The 22,422-nt window shown below is 42.1% G+C and overlaps 1 protein-coding gene across 2 annotated transcripts in view; it reads left to right on the top strand.

The window, feature by feature from the left end:
• SNX3 (sorting nexin 3) overlaps positions 1–22,422 on the top strand; it is a 52,177-nt gene extending 29,755 nt beyond the window's left edge. The window contains exons 2-5 of one of the 2 annotated variants that reach the window (XM_056566259.1): positions 17,072–17,167; positions 20,738–20,862; positions 21,422–21,556; positions 21,660–22,422. In XM_056566259.1, coding sequence (XP_056422234.1) covers positions 17,072–17,167; positions 20,738–20,862; positions 21,422–21,527 — 327 coding nt within the window. In that variant the 3' untranslated portion in view covers positions 21,528–21,556; positions 21,660–22,422. Of the gene's footprint in view, positions 1–17,071; positions 17,168–20,737; positions 20,863–21,421 lie in introns of both variants that reach the window. The other variant, XM_056566258.1, reaches the window with a different exon arrangement.

Raw genomic sequence — 22,422 nt, 5'->3', positions numbered from 1 at the left:
CTGGTGGGGGGGGACGCCACTGGGCTCGCTCCTGCCTGGTGGGGGGGGACGCCACTGGGTTCGCTCCTGCCTGGTCGGGGGGGATGTAACTGGGCTCGCTCCTGCCTGGTGGGGGGGGGGGATGCCACTGGGCTCGCTCCTGCCTGGTGGGGGGGGGGGATGCCACTGGGCTCGCTCCTGCCTGGTGGGGGGGGGGATGCCACTGGGCTCGCTCCTGCCTGGTGGGGGGGGGGGGGGGGATGCCACTGGGCTCGCTCCTGCCTGGTGGGGGGGATGCCACTGGGCTCGCTCCTGCCTGGTGGGGGGGGGATGCCACTGGGCTCGCTCCTGCCTGGTGGGGCGGGGGGGGGCGATGCCACTGGGCTCGCTCCTGCCTGGTGGGGCGGGGGGGGGGATGCCACTGGGCTCGCTCCTGCCTGGTGGGGCGGGGGGGGGGGGATGCCACTGGGCTCGCTCCTGCCTGGTGGGGCGGGGGGGGGGGGATGCCACTGGGCTCGCTCCTGCCTGGTGGGGGCGGGGGGGGGGATGCCACTGGGCTCGCTCCTGCCTGGTGGGGCGGGGGGGGGGATGCCACTGGGCTCGCTCCTGCCTGGTGGGGCGGGGGGGGGGATGCCACTGGGCTCGCTCCTGCCTGGTGGGGGGGGGACGCCACTGGGCTCGCTCCTGCCTGGTGGGGGGGGACGCCACTGGGCTCGCTCCTGCCTGGTGGGGGGGGGACGCCACTGGGCTCGCTCCTGCCTGGTGGGGGGGGGGGGGGACGCCACTGGGCTCGCTCCTGTTGGATAATCAGACAGCACAGAGGATAGCCCACCCTCACTTACTGGACTTTGTCCATACCCGTGCTTCAACTTGGACAAATACATGATTTCTATAAAAAGGAAATAATATTTTCTTTTGAAGTAATGAAGACAAAATGGCCTCGACATACAATAGTTTCAACATACAATGGTCTTTTCTGGACCCTTGAAACCATACTCCACATACAACGCCTGTGAAACAAGTCAATAGCTGGTAGAACTGACCAATCAGAATGGGCATTTCTCTGGTAAAACCTGTGTATGCACTGACTGGCTGTCTGGTAGCACCTTGTCAACAAGATTAACACTGGCCATGAACCTCACAATACTGTGACATGGTAACAGACTTTTATTAACCCTATATGTACTGTAGTACAAGTATGTATAAGCTACATGTTAGCTAGACATTTAACTCATCCAATAACCGTATAATGGTGGAATTAATAGAAAAATAGGGTGGTATAAATGTGACCTGGTTCATAAAATAAGATTAGGAGTGAATATAGAAATAAAAAGGTTAAAAATATATACAAAATAAATAAAAGCGGTTTACTGTCTTGTTTTGTGTTGGGCGTGTCTAAAAGGAAAACACAAGACAATGGCCCTTATTTACAAAGAGTGGAGTGTAGGTTTATTTGTGGGATTTAATTCCCTAAAATTTATTTCCCACGGTATTTACTAAGGTTTTCCTTCATTTTCCACTTTTCCCTACACTTTGCTTTTTTATGCTCTGATCTGTAGGGTTTTTCTCAGCTGAAATCCACCACATTTTCGGTGGAAACCTTAGTAAATATGTTGGTTTTTTGTTAAAATGTTGGGAACACGCCCCTTGTAGGGGACCACACCCCCTTTCCCTGAAAGCCACGCCCCTTCGGGTTTTCTAAGCAAAATGGAGTTAGTCGGGGTTCTTTCAATTCTGGCGCAGATAGCATTTCGGGTGCACTGCGCCAGAATGTGTCGCTCAACCCAACAAAACATGTTGGGTTTGCAATAGTAAATGAGGGCCAATGTTGGGTTTTGTCATGCTAATTATACGCCCTAAAAATGAATCACTATGTTTAATGTTTCTTAGCAGCATAGCATGATGTCGGCCATTTTGTCTATGTTCTAAATAGACCACAGTGTATTCTAAGTTCTCCTATTAAAGTGCCAGTCTGGGAGAAGAATGCTTCTTGTCTCTTTAGATATTTATGGCTGTTTAGATAAGACAGACAAGGGGGTAGTTACACTCTCTAGACGACACTACTACAATTCACTCAAGGTAAAGGGGGGTGAATGGAGAGAAAGGGGGTTGAGATAAGAAACTGTGAAATCATTTTCTCATCAAAATCGGTGTCACAATTTAGTCCCTTGGGTTAGAGGAATTGGAAGATGTGGATCTAGTCAGACTCCCGTTGTTGGTGTGTTTGCCTCCTCATCTGGGGACAGTTATCGGTTTAAAAATCTGAAATTTCATTTCAAAATATGGGGTGTTTGGCCTTGGCAAAATAGGATTTAAAAGGGTACTCTGGTGGAAAACAAATTTTTTTTCAAACAAACTGGTGCCAGAAAGTTAAACAGATTTGTAAATTCTCTATTAGTCCTTCCAGTACTTATCAGCTGCTGTATATTACAAAGGAAGTTGTATTTCTTTCTGGAGTTCTTTCTAGTCTGACCACAGCGCTCTCTGCTGACACCTCTGTCCGTGTCAGAAACTGTCCAGAGCAGGAGAGGTTTGCTATGGGAATTTGCATGTACTCTGGACAATTCCTGACATGGGCAGAGGTGTCAGCAGAGAGCACTGTGGTCAGACTAGAAAACTCCAGAAAGAAATAAAACTTCCTCTAGAGCATACAGCAGCTGATAAGTACTGGAAGGATTAAGAATTAATATAGAAGTAATTTACAAATCTGTTTTAACTTTCTGGCACCAGTTCATTAAAAAAAGTTATTCATTGGAGCACCCCTTTAAGAGCCATTTTGTACCACACTTTTATGGCTTCTCGTGGTCACAAAGCTCAAGTATTTATTATACTTTTTCAAGATAGATATAGAGAAAGATAATGTCCCAGATTTATCAAACGATGAGAGTAAAGGTAGAGAGATTTTTCCACAGCAACCAATCACAGCTCAGCTAATGAGCTCAGGTAAAGTGAAAGCTGAGCTGTGATTGGCTGTTGTGGGAAAATCGCTCCACTTTTACTCTCACATAGTCTGATAAATCTGGGCCTGTGTGTGTATGTATATGTATGTATAGATATATATATATATATATATATATATATATACACACACTTTATGTAATCATTAATATGTCAAAAGTTCAAGATAAGGGAAATGCATGGTAAAATGAGAGGGGTTGGCACTTTTACCATCTTGTATTGTACGTGTAAACTTGATCTGTTATTTCAGAGATTAACTTTATAGACTTCCGTACTCAGTGTATGAAAATTCTTCTAAACAGTTTTCACAAGCTTGATCTTTCCAGGGTCACTAGAAGAGAGCAGCTAATCCCCTTTTGTAAAGTAATTTGAGAGGAGTGAATTTGAAATGCAAAATATCACCTGCAGAAAACGCTGCGCTATAAAGGCTTTCCATCCTTTGCACCCTTCCTTAACACTGGAGGTATAGAGTTGAAGTCGGGTAAAAAGCCAATAGAGATGTAATAGGAGAGACCTGATACCATTCTTAACACCTGATTTGCTATCCTGTGGTCTGGGTGACCTCTTATGGAGAGAAATATGTTCTACTGAGCAGCTTATGTCCAGGTTTGACTTCACCTTAATAAGGTTTGCCGTGTGTAAGTAATCCTGACTCTTGTTTTCACACTGAGAGTTTAGTAATCCATAAAGAATGTTTACTTCTATTTAGTTTTGGGTTATTTCTTAATTCATCCCTGGGATAATATTCCAGGTTTTGTGTCATTTTATTGTACAAATGTATGCTCTGTGAAATGCTGTTCAAACACAACATTCACACTCTGTGCAGGTGGGGTTTGAAGTGCCTAACCCTTGACAGTCCCTACACTACAATGTTGTCCATAGACTATCAAGGGGGCAGTGACCACTCCTCTCAATGGGTTATAAACCTCAGCACTCTACTAATTAAGATCTGTGTGCTGATGACCAACCCTTTCAGAATCAAGGCCCTAACTAGCATGTCAGAGACTGATAACCAATGGTACGAATAAGTGTTGAAGGTAAAAATTAGCATGTATCAGTAAAGCATTGGCTCCACAGGAATCAAGGCAGCTAAGACCACAGGTCTTCCTATCTTATAAGATTTTTTTTATATTTATAGGGTGACATGTGAGTACAATGTTTTAACCCCTTAAGCACCACAGGTTTTTTCATTTTTGCACTTTTGTATTTGCCACCTCACCTTCTAAAAATCAGAATGCTTAAAATTTTTCACCTACAGACCCATATCATGGCTTGTTTTTTGCACCACCAATTGTACATTTGTAATGGTATCAATCATTTTACCACCAAATTTACGGCAAAACCAGAAAAAAAATATTTGGGGGGGAAAAATAAAACTATTTTGTAACTTGGGGGTTTCCGATTCTACGCAGTGCACTTTTCGGGAAAAATTACACCATATATTTATTCTCTAGGTCCATACAGTTACAAGGGTACCCAATTTATATAGTTTTTTTTTTTTTTTGAATGGGGAAAAGGGGGGTGGTTCTAACTTTTATTACAACTTTTTTTTTATATACATGCAATACTTATATTGCATACACTGAACAATGCTATGCCATAGCATAGCATTGATCAGTGTTATCTGTGCTCGATTGCTCAAGGCTGAATCTCAGTCTTGGAGCAATGGATTGACTATCAGACAGAGGGAAGGAAGATAAGCACCCTCCCGCTTTCCTCTCAGCTGTTTGGGATGCTGCGATTTCACCGTGGTGCTCCTGAACAGCTCCGCTGAGCTAACCGTCAGTCATTTCTATCGTTTTAGACACCGGAATCAACTTTGATCACTGTGTCTAAAGGGTTAATACCAGACATCATCCCGATCGACGATATCCAGTATTAGTCGCGGGTCCTGGTTGCTGATAGCAACTGGGACCTGTTGGGTATGAAGCGCGCTCAGCTCCTGAGCACACTTAACATAACGGGAGCCAGCCACAGACTTATATATGTCCGTGGTCATTAAGGGGTTAAAGGAAAAACCTCTGGGAACATCTCTTATGCTGTGACAGTTGAATCAGTGCTGACAGTAGCAGACTGTAAGGACATGCCCATGACAAGAATGGTCACCCCTAGCTCTTTGTTTATGTATATATTTAATAAGTAATCTTTGCTTCATACCTTTCTTAGAGGTATAGCAGGAACTGCACAATGAGTTAAAAATAAATAAATAATGCATCATCTTTGTAAAACAGCATTGTTGCTCTTGGCTGCCAGTGTTCAGCTTAAGGGTACGTTCACACCTACAGGATCCTGTGCAGATTAGAAGCTTTGCTCAGTAATTTAGTTTACATTGAAATCTGCAGCAGAAAATCCTACGCATCAAATCTGCGTACATGAGAACGTCCCCTTAGAATAGATTTACACACAGCATATTGGGCCTTGTAATGGTCAGTATTACCAAAACACTGTTAAAGGTTTAGCTTTCATTCTAGTTTTTCTAGTGGGTTTCACTCCTGGTTTTTGGTAAGGCTGCTGACCAAAATGTTGTGAGTGAATCCAGCCAAAAAGTGTTTTGTTACAACTGTGTGCACCAATGCAATACTTTGTATGCCGAAAAACCTGTCGGATCACTTAATCCAGGTCAGAGAAGGACATATGCAGGATTTCTAACACAACAGTTTAATTGATTTACACGAATTCTGAGCCATTGCTGATGTATCATTTTTCTGTATCCTAAATGGAAACATAATAAATGTATAATTGATGCTATGCAAATTTTCACACTTACAATTTTGTGTACTTCTGTTTTTTGATTTTGACACATTGTTTACATTGTTGTTTACCACATACGGTCATGGCCGTAAATGTTGGCACCCCTGAAATTTTTCAAGAAAATTAAGTATTTCTCACAGAAAAGGATTGCAGTAACACTGCAGTAAAAAAAAGAAAAAAAAAGAAAATTGGGCATGTCACACCAAATTATTGGCACCCTTAGGGTGCGTTCCCACAGGGCGTATACGCAGCGTATTTGACGCTGCGCAAAATGTATGGCAGCAGCGGGAAATACGCTGTGTATCCCTTGCTCACTATACACACAGGGCTTTCCGGCGGCAGCCCTATGTGTGTAGTGAGTTTTGGAGGCGGGGCCATGTGCCGGCGTGTCTGTGACGCGCGGCTCCGCCTCCAAAACTCACTACACACATAGGGCTGCCGCCGGAAAGCCCTGTGTGTATAGTGAGCAAGGGATACGCAGCGTATTTCCCGCTGCTGCCATACATTTTGCGCACCGTCAAATACGCTGCGTATACGCCCTGTGGGAACGCACCCTTAAACTTTAATATTTGGTTGCACACCCTTTGTGAAAAAAAATAACTGAAATCAGTCACTTCCTATAAATCAATAAGCTTCTGATACCTCTCAGTCGGAATGTTGGCCCACTCTTTCTGTGCAAACTGCTCCAGGTCTCTCTTATTGGAAGGGCGCCTTTTCCCAACAGTAATTTTAACATCTCTCCACGGGTGCTCAATGGGACTTAGATCTGGACTAATCACTGACCACTTCAGAACTCTCCAGCGCTTTGTTGCCATCTATTCATTCTGTTTTCGGTTAACAAGACCAAGATAGAGATTTTTGGTAAAGCTCATCATTCTACTATCTGTCCACAAGACGTTTTCCCAGAAGGATTTTGGCAAAATGTAGTCTTGCTTTTTTTAAGTCTTTGTGTCAGCAGTGGGGCCCTGCTGGGTCTCCTGCCATAGCATTCGATTTAATTTACATGTCGATGGATAGTTCGCGCTAACCGTGACCCTGCAGGACAGCTTGAATATCTTTTGGAACTTGTTAGGGGCTGCTTATCCACAATCTGGACTATCCTGCATGGACACCTTTCATCATTTTTTCTCTTCCGTCTATGTCCAGGGAGATTAGCTACAGTGCCATGGGTTGCAAACTTCTTGATAATGTTGCGCGCTGTGGACAAAGGCAAATCTAGATCTCTGGAGATGGACTTGTAACATTGAGAACCAAAAATTGTGGAAAAATATCAACAATCTCAATCCCTCACAGTTCTTTTCTCCTTTCTGTTGTCCATGCTTAGTGTGGCACACACAGACACACAATGCAAAGACTAAATCAACTTCTCTCCTTTTTATCTGCTTTCAGGTGTGATCACATGCTTGAAACAATCTTATTTATCCACAATTTTGAAAGGGTGCCAATAATTTTGTCCAGCCCATTTTTGGAGTTTGGTGTGACATTATGTCCAATTTGCTTTTTTTTTTTTTCCTCCCTTTTTTGGTTTAGTTCCAATACATACAAAGGGAATAAACATGTGTATAGCAAAACATGTTACTGCAATCCTTTTCTGTGAGAAATATACTACATTTTCTTGAAAAATGTCAGGGGTGCTAACATTTACAGCCATGACTACGTATACTTAACCCCTTAACGACGCAGGACGTAAATGTACGTCCTGGTGATGTGGTACTTAACGCACCAGGATGTACATTTATGTCCTGAGCATAACCGCGGGCATCGGAGCGATGCCGGCATCATGCGCGGCAGGTCCCGGCTGTGGATCGCAGCCAGGGACCCGCCGGTAATGGCGGACACCCGCGATCTTGCGGATGTCTGCCATTAACCCCTCAGATGCCGTGATCAATACAGATTATGGCATCTGCAGCATCGCGATCACTTAACAGGATGATCGGATCGCCCGCAGCGCTGCCTCGGGATCTGATCATCCAGCACGGCAGAGTGAGGTCCCCTCACCTGCCTCCGCTGTGTTCCGGGAGTCTTCTGCTCTGATCTGCCTTCCCGCAGACCAGAGCAGAAGATGACTGATGACCCTGATCAGTGCTGTGTCCTATACATAGCACTGAACAGGATTAGCAATCGAATGGTTGCTATAAATAGTCCCCTATGGGGACTATAAGAGTGAAAAAATAAAAGTAAAAAAATGTGAAAAACCCCCTCCCCCAATAAAAACGTAAATTGTCCCATTTTCCCTATTTTACCCCCAAAAAGTGTAAAAAAAAAAAAAAAAAAAAAAAAAAAAAAAAAAATTTAAAAAATAAAAATTTTATATACATATTTGGTATCGCCGCGTGCTTAAATATCCGTACTATTAAAATAAAATGTAAATGATCCCGTACGGTGAACGGCGTGAACGTAAAAAAAAAGTCCAAAATAGCTGCTTTTTTACAATTTTATTCCCCAAAAAATTAAAAAAAGTTGTACTTTTTATTAATACCATATTTGCTTATAAAAAAAACTTGATCACGGCGCAAAAAATGAGCCCTCATACCGCCGCTTATACGGAAAAATGAAAAAGTTATAGGTCTTCAAAATAGAGGGATTTAAAACGTACTAATTTGGTTAAAAAGTTAGCAATTTTTTTTTATTTATTTATTTTTTGAGCACAACAGTAATAGAAAAGTGTATAATCATGGGTATCATTTTAATCGTATTGACCCAGAGAATAAAAAACACATGTCATTTTTACCATAAATTGTACGGCATGAAAACAAAACTTTCCAAAATTTGCAAAATTGCGGTTTTCTTTTTAATTTCCCCACACAAATAGTATTTTTTGTTTTGCGCCATACATTTTATGGTAAAGTGAGTGATGGCATTACAACAGACAACTGGTCGTGCAAAAAACAAGCCCTCATACTAGTCTGTGGATGAAAATATAAGAGTTATGATTTTTTGAATGGGAGGAGGAAAAAACGAATGCGTAAAAATAAAATTGAGTCCTTAAGGGGTTAAAGGAGTACAAAAGTGTTTTTATTTTTTTTATTATTTTTTTTTTTCCCTCTCCCTTATGGGCAGGTATGTGGAAATCTTATTGCCTCTGACATGCAGTTCCGGGTATGGGGCAGGTGAATTTTTCATGCATTTAGCCCTTCCTCGGGCTAGCAAGGCCAGACCGACTTTCCCCTCTGCTCTTATTATATAGCAGTGCTCAGGGTGTATGAAGCAGGCTCCTTACTTATGCAAGCTCCATATCTGGCGGCCCCCAGCTGAATCCTGTAGCTGGGGGGCACCCCTAATAGCTGGCATGTGGTGATCGCCACTGCTGTACCTTAACCATCCCTAGTGGTCTAGTAGGGTGGATTGCACTTGTGTGTGGGGTGGGGGGGGTTGATCCACTAGATGTAGCCGGAGGGCTTACCTTTCATCCCATGATCAACGATAAATGGAGTTCAATAGAACTGCATTTATCTATATGAGAAATCTAATGATTCCTTCTTAGGGGACTAATAAAGTGTGTGTATAAAAAAAATATATATATATTAACCCTTTCCATATTAACTTGTTGTGGACGAAGGGCGTAGGGATACACCCTCGCGTCTTATCACTTAAGGACGGAGGGTGTACCTGTGTACCTCGCTGGGTGGTGATCGGAACAAGATGACTCCTGATATATCTATCAGCAGGCATCCTGTGGCAATGCCTAGGGGGGTCCTGAGACCCCCCACATGTCGGCGATCACCGAAAATCGATGGTCAATTCACTGGTGACCCGATCGCCCAGAAAATAGGAATGATCAGAGCTGTCAGAGACTGCTCCGACCATCCTAAAGGATAGGAGCGAGGTGGCAGTGTTGCCACCCCCCTCTTATCCCCTGCCATTGGTCGGTCAGGCTGACTACCAATGACAATTGAGGGCGGGTGGGTTAGAGTTCATTTCCCCCGCTCTGCCCACCGATCGAAGTACGGTGCGGGGGGGGGGGGGGGGTATAGCTCTGCCGGCTTAGAGTCTGGTTTCTAACTCAGTGGTTCCCCACCACTGTGCCTACAGCTGTTGTAAAACTACAACTCCCAGCATGGACAGTCTGTTAATGCATTCTGGGAGTTGTCATTTTGCCACAGCTGAAGGTTTGGTGCACCCCCCCTCCCATGTGAATGTACAGGTTACATTCACACGGGTGGGTTTCCTTCTACAAGTTTGAGCTGCAGCAAATTTTCCACTGCAGCTCAAACTCCCAGCAGAAATCTTACTGTGAACACCCGCCTGTGTGAATGTACCCTAAAAACACTACACTAACAAATAATAAAAAGTAAAACACTACATATACACCCCCTCACTAGCGATCGACCGATATGGGTTTTTATTTTTTTTTTTTTTAGGGCCGATACCGATAATCTGTGACCTTTCAGGTCGATAACTTATACCGATATTCCGGTATAAGTTATCGGCTATTTTCCCCCAATTGACCCCCCAACCCGACCCTGCCTAAGCCGCTGCAGATCAATGATTTATAGCGGGCCCTTTAAATGAACTGCAGCGGCTTTTGCGGGGCCAGATATCGGCAAGATAATTGCCTATACCGATAATGTCCAAAATCGTGAATATTGGCCGATAATATCAGCCAAACCGATAATCAGTCGATCCCTACCCCTTACACGTAGGCCTCAAATGCGCATGGCGCTCTTTCACTTCAGAGTCGTATTTCAAGGCAACAGTTTAGGGCCACATATGGGGTATTTCCGTACTCAAGAGAAATTGCGTTACAAATTTTGGGGGTATTTTTCTCCTTTTACCCCTTATGAAAAGGTAAAGTTGGGGCTACACCAGCATGTTGTTGTAAAAAAAAAAAAGTTTTATTTAACTCTAACATGCTGGTGTTGCCCCATTCTTTTCATTTTCATAAGAGGTAAAAGGAAAAAAAGACCCCCAAAATTTCTGACACAATTTCTTGAGTGCGCAAATACCCCATATGTGGACGTAAAATGCTCTGCGGACGAACTACATGGCTCAGGAGTGAGAGAGCGCCATGTTCATTTGAGGTCTAAATTGGTGATTTGCACAGGGGTGACTGATCGTTACAGCGGTTCTGACATGAACTAGGCTGGAATTGAAGGCCATGTGCGTATACAAAGCACCCATGGTGCCAGAACAGTGGACCCCCTCCACATGTGACCCCATTTTGGAAACCACCCCTCACGGAATGTAACAAGGGGTGCAGTGAGCATTTACCCCCCCGCTCACCCCTACCCCCCCCCCCCCACAGGTGTCTGACAGATTTTTTGAACAGTCGTCCGTAAAAATGAAAAATGTAATTTTTCATTGGCACAGCCCACTGTTCCAAAGATCCGTCAAACGCCAGTGGGGTGTAAATGCTCACTGCACCCCTTATTACATTCTGTGAGGGGTGTAGTTTCCAAAATAGTATGCCATGTGTTTTGTTTATTTTTTTTTTTTTTTCTTTTCGGGCTTCATGGGGGCTTCCTAAATGCGACATGCCCCAAAAAACCATTTCAGCAAAATTCGCTCTCCAAAAGCCCAATGTTGCTCCTTCCCTTCTGAGCCCTCTAGTGCACCCGCAGATCACATTACATCCACATATGAGGTATTTCCTTACTTAGGAGAAAATGCCCCACAAAATTTGTAACCCTATTTCTCTCATTACTCCTTGTGAAAATGAAAAGTTTGGGGTAACACCAGCATTTTAGTGTTAAAAATCACATTTTTCATTTTCACGTCCCACTTTTAAGGAAAGTTAATCACCTGTGAGGTGTTAACCCCTTCATGACCCAGCCCATTTTCACCTTCATGACCTGGGCATTTTTTGAAAATCTGACCACTGTCACTTTAAACATTAATAACTTTGGAATGCTTTTACTTATCATTCTGATTCCGAGATTGTTTTTTCGTGACATATTCTACTTTATGTTATTGGTAAAATTTCACTGATATTTGTATCCTTTCTTGGTATAAAATCTAAAAATTTCATGAAAATTTTGAAAATGTAGCATTTTTCTAACTTTGAAAGTCTCTGCTTGAAAGGAAAATGGATATTCCAAATAAATTACATATTGATTCACATATACAATTTGTCTACTTTGTGTTTGCATAAAAAAAATTGACATGTTTTTACTTTTGGAGGGCACCAGAGGGCTTCAAAGTTCCGCAGCAATTTTCCAATTTTTCTCAAGATTTTTAAAATCGTAATTTTTCAGGGACCAGTTCAGGTTGGAAGTGGATTTTAAGGGTCTTCATATTAGAAATACCCCATAAATGACCCCATTATAAAAACTGCACCCCCCAAAGTATTCAAAATGACATTCAGTAAGTGTTTTAACCCTTTAGGTGTTTCACAGGAATAGCAGCAAAGTGAAGGAGAAAATTCTAAATCTTCATTTTTTACACTCGCATTTTCTTGTAGACCCAATTTTTGAATTTTTACAAGGGGTAAAAGGAGAGAAATCACCCTAAAATTTGTAACCCAATTTCTCTCGAGTAAGGAAATACCTCATATGCGTATGTAAAGTGTTCGGGCGCAGTAGAGGGCTCAGAAGGGAAGGAGCGACAATGGGATTTTGGAGAGTGAGTTTTTCTGAAAGGGTTTTTGGGGGGCATGTCCCATTTAGGAAGCCCCTATGGTGCCAGAACAGTGGACCCCCCCCCACATGTGACCCCATTTTGGAAACTATACCCCTCATGGAATTTAATAAGGGGTGCAGTGAGCATTTACACCCCACTGGCATTTGACAGATATTTGAAACAGTGGACTGTGCAAATCAAAAATTTTTATTTTTCATTTTCACAGACCACTGTTCCAAAAATCTGTCATACACCAGTGGGGTGTAAATTCTCACTGCACCCCTTATTAAATTCCATGAGGGGTATAGTTTACAAAATGGGGTCACATATGGATATTTATTGTTTTGCGTTTGTCAGAACTGCTGTAACAATCAGCCACCCCTGTGCAAATCGCCTCAAATGTACATGGCGCACTCTCCCTTCTGGGCCTTGTTGTGCGCCCCCAGAGCACTTTGCGCCCACATATGGGGTATCTCCGTAGTCGGGAGAAATTGCGTTACAAATTTTGGGGGTCTTTTTTCCCTTTTACCTCTTGTGAAAATGAAAAGTATAGGGCAACACCAGCATGTCAGTGTAAAAAAATTATTTTTTTACACTAACATGCTGGTGTAGACCCCAACTTCACCTTTTCATAAGGGGTTAAAGAAGAAAAAGCCCCCCAAAATTTGTAAGGCAATTTCTCTCGAGTACGGCGATACCCCATATGTGTCCCAAAACTGTTGCCCTGAAATACGACAGGGCTCCAAAGTGAGAGAGCGCCATGCGCATTTGAGGCCTGAATTAGGGATTTGCATAGGGGTATTCTATGCCAATGATTCCCAAACAGGGTGCCTCCAGCTGTTGCAAAACTCCCAGCATGCCTGGACAGTCAATGGCTGTCCGGCAATACTGGGAGTTATTTTGCAACAGCTGGAGGCTCCGTTTTGGAAACAGTAGCGTACCAGACGTTTTTCATTTTTTGGGGGGAGGGGGGCTGTGTAGGGGTATGTGTATATGTAGTGTTTTTTATTTTAGGTTAGTTCTTTTTATTTTAGGTTAGTGTTAGTGTAGTGTAGTGTTTTTAGGGTACAGTCACATGGGCAGAGGTTCACAGCAAGTTTGCCGCTGGAAGTTTGAGCTGCAGCGCAAAATTTGCGCCATCTCAAACTTGCAGCACTCACTGTAAACCTCCGCCCATGTGAGTGTACCCTGTACATTCACATTGGGGGGGGGGGCAGGGGGGCAAACATCCAGCTGTTGCAAACTCCGAGCATGCCCTTTGGCTGTCCGTGCATGCTGGGAGTTGTAGTTTTGCAACAGCTGGAGGAACGCTGGTTTGGAAACACTAAGTTAAGTAATAAACTTTCAAGTGTTTTGCAACCAAACTTAGTGTTTCCAAACCAGTGTGCCTCCAGCTGTTGCAAAACTACAACTCCCAGCATGCATGGTCTGTCAGTGCATGCTGGGAGTTATAGTTTTGCAACAATTGCAACAGCTGGAGGCACTGAGGTAGGAAACGGACAATGTTTCCCAACTAGTGTGCCTCCAGTTGTTGCAAAACTACAACTCCCAGCATGCCCAGGCATGCTGGAAGTTGTAGTTCGGCAATATCTGAAGGATCAGATGTTGCCGAACTACAACTTCCAGCATGCTTGGGCAGTCTGGGCATGCTGGGAGTTCTAGTTTTGCAACATCTGGAGGTCCACAGTTTGGAGACCACTGTATAATGGTCTCCAATCTGTGCTCTTCACGATGTTAGAGAACTACAACTCCCAGCATGCCTGGACAGACTGAGCATGCTGAGATTTGTAGTTTTGCAACATCTGGAAGAGCACAGATTGGAGACCATTATACAGTGGTCTCCAAACTGTGGACCTCCAGATGTTGCAAAACTACAACTCCCAGCATGCCCAGAAAGCCAAAGGCTGTCTGGGCATGCTGGGAGTTGCAGTTTTGAAACTCTTAGAGGCAGCAGTGAGATCGCTGCTGCCAATGAAGATGCCGCACTGCTGCCGGAAACTCGCCTCCGGGACGCAGCGCAGCCGGGACCGCATTGGAGGATGCCGGGACCGCTCGGGACACCGCTCGGACGGGTAAGTGATGCCGGGGGACGGGTCAGGGACACTTAGCAGAGCGGTGTGTGTCCCGATCCCCGTGATCGGGACTCACACACCGCGCTGCTATCAGCTAGTCAGATTTGACCAGCTGATAGCAGCGATCGCTGGGGGGGGGGTGGGGGATGAAACTCCCCCCGTGGTCGCACGGTAAGATGGCTGGCTATCAGTGATAGCCACCATCTTTCCGGGCGCTGCGGGGTGCCGCGAGTAGCGGCAGTAATGTTCATGACGTACCTGTATGTCATGGGTCGGGAACACCTTGCCACCCATGACGTACAGGTATGTCATAGGTCGGGAAGGGGTTAAAGGGGTACTCCGGTGAAAACCTTTTTTCTTTTAAATCAACTGGTGCCAGAAAGGTAAACATATTTGTAAATTACTCCTATTAAAAAATCTTAATCCTTCCAGTACTTATTAGCTGCTGAATGCTACAGAGGAAATTCCTTTCTTTTTGGAACACTGATGACATCACGAACACAGTGCTCTCTGCTGACATCTCTGTCCATTTTAGCAACCATGCATAGCAGATGTATGCTAAGGGCAGCATGGTGGCTCAGTGGTTAGCACTGCTGCCTTGCAGTGCTGGGGACTTGGGTTCAAATCCCACTAAGGACAACAATAAATAAAGCATTATTATTATAATAACGTCAGCAGAGAGAACTGTGGTCATGATGTCATCAGAGAGCATTCCAAAAAGAAAATCATTTCCTCTGTAGTATTCAGCAGCTAATAACTACAGGAAGGATTAAGATTTTTTAATAGAAGTAATTTACAAATATGTTTAACTTTCTGCCACCAGTTGATTTAAAAGAAAAAAGGTTTTCACCGGAGTACCCCTTTAAGGCTCACTGTACCCCTTCTTACGTTCCTTGAGGGGTGTAGTTTCCAAAATAGTAGGCAAAGCATTTTACGCCCTAACATGGGGTATTTCCATACTCAGAAGAGATGGGGTTACAAATTTTGGGGGGCATTTTCCCCCATTACCCTTTGTAAAAATGGTAAATTTGGGGGGGATAAAACTGCACTTCAGTGAAAATATTTTTTTTCATTTACACATCCGACTTTAACCAAAAGTCGTCAAACACCTGTGGGGTGTTAAGGCTCACTGGACCCCTTGTTACGCGCCTTTAGAGGTGTAGTTTCCAAAATAGTATGCCATGTGAGTGTCTTCTTTTATTTTTTTTTATTTTTTTTTTTGCTATTCTGGCACCATAGGGGCTTCCTAATTGGGACATGGGCCCCCCCCCCCCCCCCCCCCCCCCAAAAAACCATTTCAGAAAAATTCACTCTCCAAAATCCCACTGTCGCTCCTTCCCTTCTGAGCCCTCTATTGCACCCGCCGAACACTTCACATACACATATGATGTATTTCCTTACGCGAGAGAAATTGGGTTACAAATTTTGGGGGGCTTTTTCTTGTAAAAATTCAAAAACTGGGTCTGCAAGAACATGAGTGTAAAAAATGAAGATTTTGAATTTTCTCCTTCACTTTTCTGCCATTCCTGTGAAACACCTAAAGGGTTAACAAACTTTCTGAATGTCATTTTGAATACTTTGCGGGGTGCAGTTTTTATAATGGGGTCATTTATGGGGTATTTCTAATATGAAAGCCCTTCAAATCCACTTTAAAGTACACATATTGTATATTTGAATCAATATATAATTTATTTGGATTGTCTGTTTTCCTTACAAGCAGAGAGCTTCAAAGTTCGAAAAATGCAACATTTTCAATTTTTTTTTATCAAATTGTGAATTTTTCACCAAGAAATGATGCAAGTATCGACAAAAATTTGCCACTAACATAAAGTAGAATGTCACGAAAAAACAATCTCTGAATCAGAATGAAAAGTATAAAAGCATCCCAGAGTAATTAGTGCTTAAAGTGACAGTGGTCAGAATTGCAAAACTTGCTCCCGTCCTTAGGGTTATAATGGGCTCCGTCCCCAAGGGGTTAAAAGTTCACATCACCCCATTTTCCATGTAAAAAATAAACATGTTAACATAATAAAAATGAACCGAACTATTAAAATATAATATATTATATATATTCTAGATAGAGCGAGCGAGAGGCCCTCACACCGCCCAATATACAAAACAATTAAGTTTATAAATGTTTTTAAATTAGTAAACATGACAGAAACTAAACAAATTTGGTATTGCTGCAATCAGGCTGACCTAAAGTATCAAAATAACATCTAAGTTTGACCACAAGGTGAATGGCATTAAAAAAAAAAAACTTGCATTTTCTTTTTTTTTATTCCACAATTTTTAGTTTTTGTTTCGGAGCATAAGTGATAGACATAAAAAGTGAAAGTGCTAAAACTAAAAAAATTAAGACCCTATTTACGTACTATTTTTTTGGTTGAAATTTTGTGTACCAGGACAACTGGCTTGTCATAAGGGACAAGGGGATTGTGCTCCGTTTTGGTCCTTTTGGACAAGTAGGGTTTTTTTTTGTTTGTTTTTTTCTCCCACACACCTGTATGTGTAAAGATTACTTTTCTCTCTCTCCCCGCCCCCTACCCCCAACCTTCCTTATGGATCTGATCAGATCACTTCCTGGTTTCTCCTTGGACTAGCAATACGATGCAACAAATTTTGTAATGTGTTTTTAATAAGTTATAGCTTTGAATTTAACCCTTTTTGTTTTGTGGAACTTTACCTTTTTGTGTTTTATAGCTTTTATGTACTAGATAATGCCTGCTGATGTGCATCATTTTGTTTTACAGACTAACCTGCCAATTTTTAAACTGAAAGAATCGAGTGTCCGCAGAAGATATAGCGATTTTGAATGGCTAAGGAGTGAACTTGAAAGAGAAAGCAAGGTAATTGATAAGTCTACTTCATACACATTTTAATGCATGCATGGATAAAGGGATATGCCAATTTCAGACCTGTATTGCATACTATGCAGGCTATTCCATAATTCTTATAGATGCAGGTTCCTTTTCTGGAACCCGCACGTGTCCCGTTTAAATTGCGGTAGCTTGTGGTGGCCAGGATTACAGAAGCTGTGTGGTCTATGAGGCCAAAAAAGCTAGACTGGCTATACACTTGCATGTACCGCTGCAGACCTGTTGAACGCGCTACAGGTTTAACCGTGGCAAACTTTACACAGAAGTAAATCCACCCTTGTGTACATAAGGGTATGTTGACACCTACGTAATCCACTGCAGGTTTTTTGCTGCCTTAGGGACAGATTGTGCAAAAAGAATAACACCAGTTAGGAGTAAAAAGCTCTACATCATACCTTTCCCCTTGCTCATGGCAGGAGAAATATGGCGTTCCCCAGCAGGTGTGATGTCACTGAAGCCTGTGAGAGATGTGCCTTGCCATGCCCCGCACATACTTCTTGACTTTCGTCTCCTGCCAGGCCGTGAGGAGTCCAAACTAACTTTGACTTGCGCAGGGAACAGAACAGAGCTACCTAGTGGCTGTTTTATCAATCACATTAAAAACCTAAAAAGGTTGAAAATTGTAACAGCAAGTAAATAGCAAAGGGTCTTCTAATTACATAAGGAACAATATATTAAATGTTTAGTTCGGTGACAGGTACTCTTTTTAATGTACAAATATAAGTTAAAGACGACGTGTCAGCAGAGAAACATGATTGTAACTATAACTGGTTAGGATTAGTCATTAGGATTCCATCAATACCTACATTTTTCATTTTTATTATTTTAACTGGTTCTTTTACCTTTTCTGTAATGCAAATGAGGCTCAAAAGCCCAGGAGGCATTTCCCTGCATGACAAGAGCCCAGGTAAGGCCTGTCCATGTCCTTTTTATCTAGTTGCTGTCAGTCAAATATGGTAAGTGAATGGTAGTGAGCAGTAATAAAGAGGATATGGGCTGGACTTACTTGGGCTCTTGTGGCGCTGGTGAACACCTATAGTACTTTCAAGTGCCGAGAGATAAGCCTTTCATGTATTAAGCAAATCATGAAAGCATGGCAAGAGCTCAGGTAAAGCCAGCCATGTCCTCTAGATACACTACCGTTATTACTATACTAAACTGCGCAGTTGTTGTTGTTTTTGTTTTTTTGTTTATCACTTGACCAGGACAATTGTATTCACTGGAAGTGAACAACCTGTGGTTTGTACTGAAAAACAGCAGTCCGAGATCTGTTGCTTTTCATTGTATAAAGAATAGCCTTTGGCCTTATGAAAACAGCAAATTTCTTAATTTTTTTTATTTTTTACATATTTTTTTTCCTTCCCCCTCCTCTTCTTTCTCTCTTACTTTTCCATCCACAGACCCATATGAGGGTTTGTTTTTGTAATAGCACTTTTCATAACAAAATTTACAGCACAGCCAAAAAAAAATATTAGTGGGAGCAAATTGAAAACAAAAAACTGCAGTTTTGCAGGTTTTAATGTACTCCTTTTAAAAAAACAAAGCACTTTTTCAACAAAATAAGTATGTTTAATATTGCTGTATTCTAACTTACATGCAGTCTCCAATAATCTGTGTGTGTGTACAGCATAAATCCAGAGAGGAAAGTGTTACTGAGCAGGGCTGCCAGGTTCCCGAGAGCAGGAAGTCGGCAGAGTGAGGGAGAGGGAAGAGTCATCACAGTGCAGGCAAGAGGGACACACACCCTCCCTTAGAGACAAGTGAAAAGATATTGAGCAGCTGTAAAATGCAATTTAATTTTTTATTTTTTTTAAATATGGGTGACAGACATAAATTACATGTACATGATCAGGATGAGGTACTTAGTAACATAACTTATTTTTTTTTTTTTGTCGGATCTGACAGGTATGCTTTAAGTACCAGGGCACTAGGGATCTCAGTGCTTAACCCCTTAAGGACGCAGGACGTAAATGTACGTCCTGGTGAGGTGGTACTTAACGCACCAGGACGTACATTTACGTCCTGTGCATAACCGCGGGCATCAGAGCAATGCCCGTGTCATGCGCGGCTGATCCCGGCTGCTGATCGCAGCCAGGGACCCGCCGGCAATGGCCGACGCCCGCGATCTCGCGGGCGTCCGCCATTAACCCCTCAGGTGCCGGGATCAATACAGATCCCGGCATCTGCGGCAGTGCGCGATTTGAATGAATGATCGGATCGCACGCAGCGCTGCTGCGGGGATCCGATCATTCATAACGCCGCACGGAGGTCCCCTCTCCTTCCTCCGTCCGGCTCCCGGCGTCTCCTGCTCTGGTCTGTGATCGAGCAGACCAGAGCAGAAGATCGCCGATAACACTGATCTGTTCTATGTCCTATACATAGAACAGATCAGTATTAGCAATCATGGTATTGCTATGAATAGTCCCCTATGGGGACTATTCAAGTGTAAAAAAAAAAAAAAATCCCCTCCCCCCAATAAAAAAAGTAAAACGTCCGTTTTTTCCTATTTTACCCCCAAAAAGCGTAAAAAAATTTTGAGACATATTTGGTATCGCCGCGTGCGTAAATGTCCGAACTATTAAAATAAAATGTTAATGATCCCGTACGGTGAACGGCGTGAACGAAAAAAAAGTCAAATTCCTACTTTTTTTAATACATTTATATAAAAAAAAAATTATAAAAAATGTATTAAAAGTTTTTTATATGCAAATATGGTATAAAAAAAAGTACAGATCATGGCGCAAAAAATGAGCCCGCATACCGCCGCTTATACGGAAAAATAAAGTTAGGTCATCAAAATAAAGGGATTATAAACGTACTAATTTGGTTAAAAAGTTTGTGATTTTTTTTAAGCGCAACAATAATATAAAAGTATGTAATGGTATCATTTTAATCGTATTGACCCTCAGAATAAAGAACACATGCAATTTTTACCATAAATTGTACGGCGTGAAAACAAAACCTTCCAAAATTAGCAAAATTGCGTTTTTCGTTTTAATTTCCCCACAAAAATAGTGTTTTTTGGTTGCGCCATACATTTTATGATATAATGAGTTATGTCATTACAAAGGACAACTGGTCACGCAAAAAACAAGCCCTCATACTAGTCTGTGGATGAAAATATAAGAGTTATGATTTTTAGAAGGCGAGGAGTAAAAAATGAAAACGTAAAAATTAAATTGTCTGAGGCCTTAAGGCCAAAATGGGCTGAGTCCTTAAGGGGTTAAATACCATGTGTGACATGGCGCCTGAAATAATGGTAGTTAGCCTGGATGTATGTAGTCTGTGACAATGATTGTGGACAGTGTGTGCTCTCCTACAAATTTAGTACCACTTTAAAACCTCTTCCCTAGAGCGTTCTAAAGCATTGTCTTATTATAGCTGTACACTAAGTCATGGGTTATTGCTTTTCCATCCAATTGGCTGTATACTTAACATGGTTTAATGATACCAAACTGAAACAACTCTTAGGACCTAGAGATGCTTCTGAACAAATCATCTTTACTGTTAATTTCTTAATTGTTCCTCTGTTTTTCTTAGGTTGTGGTGCCCCCTCTACCTGGTAAAGCTCTTATGCGACAGCTACCATTCAGAGGAGATGAAGGAATCTTTGATGATTCTTTCATAGAAGAAAGAAAGCTAGGGCTTGAGCAATTTATAAACAAGTAAGTGTGATCCTCTGCGTCTCAAGTGCCAGAAAATGATTCTGTAATAGATAAAAAAGACTGTATTGCAGAGGGGAACAGTTTAATCCCTGCACTGAATGAGTTAAAACAAATCATCCTTATTGCTGACCTTCTATTTGTTGTGTATAGTTAATGTATGCAGATTGCCTGTGAAATTGATGGCGCTGAAACAAATAGTTACGAGCTATACCATAGCCTTCCCTGGTTTAACCATATGCCCTGTTGCTGGAACAATGCCGCTTACAGAGCCTGGGTAATCATTTGCATTGATTGCAGATTGTAGTATTATCTTTAGTCCTAAAATGTGCCTGGTGTACTTAATCACATTATTCATTACATCACTGCTGATTCCACATGAAACACCTTAATATTTCCACATAATACATGGGATTTAGGTGTAAAACTAGATCTGCAGTGAAGAGTTGCCCTTGAAATGTTAGAAGTCATTCAAGGGATATATCTACCTTTATATTAGTTGCTGAATGTTTTGCTGCTAATATTTTTATATTTTTGTTTTATAATCTTTCTCAATTTGCAGAGTTGCAGGCCACCCTTTGGCACAGAATGAACGTTGCCTTCATATGTTTTTACAAGATGAAATAATAGACAGGAATTACACACCATCCAAAATCAGACATGCTTGACACCTGGAAGCAAGTGAAATCCTCTGACTGTAAAACATTATTTTATTATACTGTTGGCATGTTACAATCTGCTGTAATAAATGTAACATACTAACCTCTCTCTTACTTTACAATGTTACTTTGAAATTTCAGCTCTGGAATTGGGTGCAATTGCCACTGAAGTATATGATCACACACACACTAAACCTCAAGAGGTGCTTGGACAGGATTCCCTGATGTCAATTGTAATCTCTGCTTTGATTTTTTTTTTTTTTTTTTTTTAGTTTGTGCTCAAAAACCAAATTGTTTTTAAACATGCCCATGTTTTACAGCATGTGTTTATAGCACCAAGATAAAGAGTCAGACTGTGACAAGAGGCTTGTGTTCAGAGAGTATTGTAAAAGAAGTCATTCATGATGGATGGACAGCAGTGTTAAGAGTTGTATTCAGTTGTGTTCAGGTCTTCCAGGACAGGTCCATCTCTGGGTTATAAAGCTTGCCTGACATGAGCCCCTCACACTGAGAAATGTGAAAATCCTTTATTATAGTTAGTTGTCTTGCATCAGGAGTCTTACGGCATCTTTGGCAGTCATTTCTCCCGTCCTTTGTCTGTGGGTAATGTCTTATTGTTTTGTCATTCCTTCTCTTCTACTGTTTATTGTTCGTGTTTATCGTGATCTGTTTTGTCATTTGGAAAGTCATCATACAATTTCTGCCTTTTTTCGAGCTAAGGACTTGGATGAAATCCTGTTTATGTTGAGAACCAAGATCACTTTTCGGTAATCACTGATTTGATTGTAATGGATGCTCCACTATAGTTGCCTTTTTTCTTTTTATCATAAAAGCTGCTTTCACCTTGGCAGTGATGCTACTTGTGGGATTACTGGCGTTTTTGTTTTTAACTGGAAAACAATAA

Source organism: Hyla sarda, chromosome 3, assembly GCF_029499605.1.
Source record: "Hyla sarda isolate aHylSar1 chromosome 3, aHylSar1.hap1, whole genome shotgun sequence".
Classification (NCBI taxonomy): domain Eukaryota; kingdom Metazoa; phylum Chordata; class Amphibia; order Anura; family Hylidae; genus Hyla; species Hyla sarda.
This window is presented reverse-complemented; position numbering and strand designations above follow the sequence as displayed.